This window comes from Prionailurus bengalensis, chromosome E1 (assembly GCF_016509475.1).
Source record: "Prionailurus bengalensis isolate Pbe53 chromosome E1, Fcat_Pben_1.1_paternal_pri, whole genome shotgun sequence".
Taxonomy (NCBI): Eukaryota; Metazoa; Chordata; class Mammalia; order Carnivora; family Felidae; genus Prionailurus; species Prionailurus bengalensis.
In genome coordinates, this window is record NC_057347.1 from 15,578,153 (window position 1) to 15,584,650 (window position 6,498).

At 52.8% G+C, this 6,498-nt stretch overlaps 1 protein-coding gene across 1 annotated transcript; it reads left to right on the top strand.

Annotated features, from left to right (window-relative positions):
• Positions 1-743: 743 nt before the first annotated feature.
• Positions 744-5,064, top strand: CE1H17orf97 (chromosome E1 C17orf97 homolog). The gene is made up of 2 exons (XM_043583506.1): positions 744-1,064; positions 3,770-5,064. The coding sequence occupies exons 1-2, from the start codon at positions 851-853 to the stop codon at positions 4,231-4,233; spliced, it is 678 nt and encodes a 225-aa protein (XP_043439441.1). The 5' UTR covers positions 744-850; the 3' UTR covers positions 4,234-5,064.
• The last annotated feature ends 1,434 nt before the right edge of the window (positions 5,065-6,498 follow it).

Below are 6,498 nucleotides of genomic sequence, written 5' to 3' on the forward strand. Positions count from 1 at the left end.
GAGAGAGAGAGAGAGAGAAAGGGAGAGAGAAAGGGAGAGAGAGAGGAGCAGACATAGGCAGGGGACAGAGGATCCCTGTGCTGACAGCAGGGAGCCAAGAGAGCCTGATGCGGGGCTCGAACTCAGGAACTATGAGATCACGACCTGAGTCGAAGGCAGTCGCTCAACCGACCGAGCCACCCCTAAAGTTCAGTCTTGCTAGGTATTGTGATGCGGGGCCCCCTGGAGGGTTTTAAGCAAGAGAGTGAAATTTAGCCAATTGTTTTGAAGAGTTCATTACAGCAGGTTGCGGGACAAAGAATTTGTGAGGAGGGTTTGGATGCAGAGAGACCATTTAGGTGGGAGGTCCAGAAGTTCAAGTGCCAAGCATGACCGTGAGTCCAGCCTAGGTAAGGGCACAGGGAGAATGTCGGGGAAGGTTTCTGCCCGTCCAGCTGCTCTGTTCCAGGAGAACCATGGGGAAACAGGTTTGTTTGAGACGCGTTGGGCTTGCAAGGCCCGGGGGACGTACCGAGACTGGAAGCTGGGAGATAAAAATTTAGTAGACAACCAACAGCATTTTAAAAGGCACAGAAGTGAACGTGTGCGTCAGCCGGAGCTTTAGAATCTCTCTCGTCCTCCGGGACTCACCGCGGACGGGGCCAAGGTCTCACACAGACTGAAAGGCGCATGCGCACGCCTACTCCCACGGGCGGCCCCTGGGCGGCAGCTTCCTGCTTGCGCACGCGCGATGTGCGGCGGTCGCCATGGAGACGCGTGGCCCTGGGCTGGCGCTTAGCTCCTGCGGCCGCGGGCTCGGCGGCCGCGGGTCTTGGGCTGCCCCAGGCGCAGGTGGCGGCCGGGAGGGCGGATGGACTGCCGCGGTGGGGCCGGGGCATCCGGGTACGGCGAAGAGGGCGAGGACGACGAGGAGGAAGAGGAGGAGGAGGAGGAGCGAGAGGGTGACCCTGCGAGCTCGCAGAGACCCAAACTGCCCCCCATAGCAGGCAACGCCTTAGAACTGAACAAACAGAAGGTGAAGAAGAAAAGGAAGAAGAAGACGAAAGGGTCGGGCAAGGGGGACGGTAAGAGGCGCAGCTAGCGCGGCAGCCTCAGCTCCCGTGCCAGAGTTTCTTTCTTCCTTTCTTTTTTTAAAATGTTTTAATTTACATGTGTTTATTTTTGAGAGACAGAATGAGACAGAGCATGAGCGGAGGAGGGGCAGAGAGAGGAGACACAGAATCTGAAGCAGGTTCCAGGCTCTGAGCTGACAGCACAGAGCCTGATGTGGGGCTCGAATCCACCAACCTCCAACCTCGGAGATCATGACCTGAGCCGAAGTCAGACACTTCACCGACTGAGCCACCCACCCAGGCGCCCCTCCCATGCCAGGGTTTCTTCTCCAAGGTCACCTCTCCCCACTCTTCACAGAGATCCCTCATCTACTTGCAGGACCACTTCAGACCAGAAACAGAAACTCGCCAGTCCCAAACAGAGGTCCTCCCTCTTAACGCAACACAGTGATGCCCCAGCCCCACCCATAAAAACCATAGGTGTCCACAGAGACCCCAAATCCTGCGTGGAGAATTCTCTACAGCCTTGGAGACCCTCTACCCCACAGAGACCCCCCACATAGCATTATTCCCACAGAGGGTCCCAGCTCCACACAGCAACTCAACTTTGCACGGACACCCTCTCAATTTCCTAATCCCTCAGCTGGAACTCAGAGTCTTAAATATCCCCGCCTTGCCCACAGAAATTTCAAGCCCTCCTACAGAGATCCCCTCATCTACACACACACACACACACACACACACACACACACACACACACACACTTTCCCCAATCCTAAAATACTAAGACACTAAGTGACCAACATGCTCAGAAACGCAGGCTTTTTGCCTTCTGTCTCGTGCTCGGGACACCTGCCCTAGATGTTAGACATCCTGTAAATACATATAAAGTATCTTTACTGCACAGACTGTCTTCTCCCCCCCGCCCCCTTTGCCAGGGCCAGCCATCAGCCACACACACACCATCACACTAGTCACTGCTACATACTCTTATACTCCCCAACACCCTCAACAACAACCCCCTTATATCATTATAGTCACCAAATAAAACTCAAGTACAGATACCCCATCAGGCACAACCTTTCCCAGTCTACACATACACATGGGTCCTCTGCTACACACACACATTCATAAACCCCACCCAACCCCAGACACTTCCTGCACACGTGTGACTCTACGCCCTCAGGTTCTCCAGCTTTATGGACACCTCTCATACATACACACAGCAACACATGCCACAACCCCACGGGCTACCTGTATCTCACAAATTTCCTCTCCCAGAACCGCCCACCCCCCCCGATTTCTCAACAGAGGCACTGAGCACCCACTTTATGGAGAGTGCAACCGTGACATGGAATGCACCTGCCTTTGTCACTTGTGTGGTCCCCCTCTGGGGACCGTCCTTGATCCTGGCACAGCAGCCCTGACCTGCAGCATGGTTAGTCCCTGGTTCAAGTTCCTGGGCCCTGGCCCGTTGGCCTGCAGAGCTGGTATCCCCTGGCAAGCTGGGGGCAGAAGGAGCGGCAGCCTTCCCCATGTCATCCTTGTATTTGGGGGAGGGAGCCACGGGAAGATTATAATGGCTCCTGCGGGTGGAATCTTCACAGAAAGGCAAGAAAGAAATTCTGGAGTTTAGGTCCAAAAGCCCCATGTGTATCTCCAAAACCAAACTGGGAAACTTCTTGTCTTTTTGGCTTCGCTTCTGACTCGAGACGTTGTAATGGCATATAACTCATACTGTCAGCAGGGGACACCGAGTTGTTTTTGGGGAGTAGGAAGATACAGAAATGCCCAGACAGGATTTTTTTTTCTTATTTTCTCTTGTTTTGGGAGGGATTTCTGTCTCCCCAAAAGTAGAAGGATGAGCTGATGAAAGAGCCATAACTTACAGTATTTTATATGAGTCTTCTACAATTCAGAAATGCTATTAATATAAGAAATATCAGCACAAGCCACGAAGCAGAAGTATTTCCCGGCTTGGCATAATATCGCTTTCCACAATCAGATGTAGGGAGCGTCTCTGTTGTTCTCATTTCTCCCATCATGAAGAAGTCTGCACTAGGGGTAGAGACTCCTGGAAGCGGAAGGTACCTCGATGTGCATGTGGAGCATGGTGGAAAGAACAGGGCACTGGGAGTCAGGCCTGTGTTCAAATCCTGGTCCTGCCACTCACTATGTGACGTTGCTTGAGTTAGACTTTTTTTTCTTATTTATTTATTTATTTATTTATTTATTTATTTATTTATTTATTTAAAGAGCACGAGTAGGGGAGGGGCAGAGAGAGAGGGAGAGAGAGAATCCTGAGCAGGCTCCGTGCCCTCAGCACAGAGCCCGATACAGGGCTCGAACTCACAAACCATGAGATCATGACCAGAGCCAAATCAAGGGTCGGACGCTTAATGGACTGAGCCACCCAGGTGCCCCCGTTAAGACTTCTGGAGTCTCAGTTTCCTCAGCTGGAAAATAGGGCTGATAGACTTTATCCAGAGGACCTGGCCTACAGTATGTGCTCAATAAATGGTTCCTCCTCCCCGCAAAATGACCTGACGGAAAGCATAGAGCCAGTGCGTGTGTACAGGTTGGTGGGCTTGGCTAGCTGAGCTCTAGGTCCCCAGGGGCCTCCACCCCCTCACATCTTTGGTGACTCGGGCATCGCAACCGAGCAGGCGGAGGGCAGGCAGCAGGCTGACAATCGCTAACACCTTTCATCTGCTCAGCAGATAAACATCAGAGTCGAGGCCTGAAGGATCAGCAGCTGTCCTCATCCTTCCACGACATCTTAAGTCCCCGCAAAGATCCCGGCCTGAGACCAGAGCGCAAGCAGGACAAAGCTGAAAGCAAGCCCACGCCCCCTTACTCCTCCACTCGAAGTCTCCGCTCTGTCGCTGAAATAGAAGAGCACCTCGCCAAGCAGGTCAACGAAAGCCTGCGTTGGGATGGAATTCTCGCCGACCCGGAGGCAGAGAAGGAAAGGATTCGCGTATATAAACTGAACCGGAGGAAGCGGTACCGGCTCTTGGCCCTGAAGGGCCTCCACCCTGACCCGTGTGCCGAGGAGGACCCGGAGAGCCGACCCTACCTCCCGAAGACAGACGGTGGCCCCGACGGCAGGAAAGCCCACCACCCCGATCCCTTCTTCCGAGGCACCGTCACACATTCTGACCTGGCTCTGCCAGAGTGACCATCCACCCCCGACACCGACCGGCTTGCGCGTTGTCCTCCCCACAGGTTTACCCGTTAGAAAAGAATAATAAAAAGAAATCGGACCTCCGTCGGAAGGAAGCGGATGTCTGGTGTGTCCGGCGGGTCGGCCTCTCTCCTTCCACCAGGGCGTCCGAATCGCCCCGGGGAACCGCAGTCCCTTAACCAACGCAGTGTAATGGACAGAGCTGCTTCAGGATTTTTGTTTCTTTCTCAGACAAGTTGGCATCTCTTTCTTAATTTCTCGTCGCAGATGTCTGTCATCTTCCCCTCAGAAAGAGAAAGTGTGTAGATGATCTCAGTTCTAAATCTTAAGCTAATTTAACGGGTAAAACACAGCATGCTTCTCTGGGCCCGAGAAAAGTGCCTCAAATATCCTGGAGCCTTTTTTTTTTTTTTTTTTTTTTTTTAAATTACACACACTCCCTGCCCTGATGTGGTTGTCAAAATAACTGAGTTCCAGAACTCCAACCCTGGGAGATAATTATGAGAAGGCTCAAAAGGAATATTGCTTCTCTTCTAAATATGGTCCTCCCAGAGAGCAAATTGCTGGTTGCCAGAGGGGAAGGGGTGGGGGCAGGGGGGAAATGGGTAAAGGGGCCCAACTGCTCAGTGATGGATGGTAAGCACACTTGTGGTGGTGATCACCTTGTCTTGTGGGCAAATACTGAATTTTAATGTACACCTGGAAAGCCGTATTATTATATACCAATTTTATCTCACTTAAAAAATATATATATATTGTCCTCTAATCCCTTAAAACGGGATTTTAAGCAAAGTTCTGGAGGATTAAAAAGACCTTACTATGCTACTTGTCCTAAACTAATATCCTTCCCTCGCACGAGTATTTATTGAGTGAGGGCCATGTGTTGGGTTAGTTTGGGTTTTCCAGAAGCAGACCTCGAGACAAAGACCCCAATGCAACTAGATTATTTGGGGAGGTAAAGGAAAGGTCAGTAGAGAAGGCACAGGAGGGAAAGACCATCAGTCCAGGGACACTGTTAAACCAGTTTCCATACTGGGTAACTGGAGCTTATCCAGCCCGAGAGTGAGGGAGCTGGGCTGTTATACTGCCCATAGGCATTGGCTGAGGTGTGGTGCTGGGGCGGGGCGGGGGGGGGGGGGGGGCGGTTAATTTCCTGTCATTTCCAGCGTGCCAAACGTGTGGGCCTTGAGGCCTACTTCCCTTGGGGGCACGGGGATCACCCTCAGGCACAAAGATGCAGCCCTCGAGAGGGGTCCAAGGGATAGGGTAGTTTCTATGCAGCATAGTGTAGGGCCCAAGAGGGTCAGAGCGGAGGTCTAAGATCAGGTCCCTGCCTTCTGAGGAATTAAAGACCTGCAGTGTACTCAGGAAACGTTGAAAACCAATACAAAACATCACAATGCCTTTTTGAAAGTTAAGCACAAGTGGTCATCTTGGTCCCTGTTAGCCCCAGCTGACCGAGCAGCCTTCTTCCTGCCTTAAACGGCTGCTTACCGAGTTTTCACGTTTGGAAGAGGCCTGTCCTCCCCTGGAGAGCCCCCCTGGCAGGGGCCCTCGAGCAGACAGCAATGGCCCTCTCTGCGTGGCCATCCAGGTTGAAGGGCAACCATGGAATCACGTGAAGGGAACATGGGCTTTGGCGCGGCCCCAAGGGGAGGAGGACAGGGGACGTGTGTTAATGCTCAGCCACAGGACCTTGCCCGACACCCTAGTGCTCAAGGTGAAGACAGCAGAGGGTGGAAAGCTGGGCTGCACCTCCCATGGTGTTCGGGTCAGCCACAGTATGCCTGAGGGAGTGCGGCGCACGGAAGGGTCTGTGGCCTCAGGATGTCTTGGTCGCTTTGCATTAGAGCTTTCTTTCCGTGGGTGGTGAGAGTGGGGATGGCCTGTGGTCACCTTTCTGCTATGAGACAGTCTGGCATAGTGGTGGAAATGAGGAGTTCTGACGTCAGAGCTGAATTTCTCTCTTTGCCACTATATGTGCGGGCTGTGTCACCTCGGGCACACGGAATGGCCTCTCCAAGCATGAGTCACCGTATCTGGAAAGAGGGACGCAGATACCTACCTCAGTGCCATGAGAATCACATGCGAAAATTGCGTAGGGCATTTGGCATAGCGCCTCGCCCCCTGGGAAGCACGCAATCCACAGTAAGAGTTTTGGCGATGATGTTTTGGGCCGGGGTAACTCCGCAGCTGTTGGAGAGACCGGCCTGGTGCTGGTGTAGAGCTCCACCTCATCAAAGGGCGAGCTTCACAAAG

What these genes read in the sequence shown, in the direction of transcription:
- CE1H17orf97 (XM_043583506.1), top strand. Translation starts at nt 851, where the DNA reads ATGGACTGCCGCGGTGGGGCCGGGGCATCCGGGTACGGCGAAGAGGGC. An exon ending in AGGGTCGGGCAAGGGGGACG is followed by an intron (nt 1,065 to 3,769) that starts GTAAGAGGCGCA and finishes TCATCTGCTCAG; the next exon opens with CAGATAAACATCAGAGTCGA.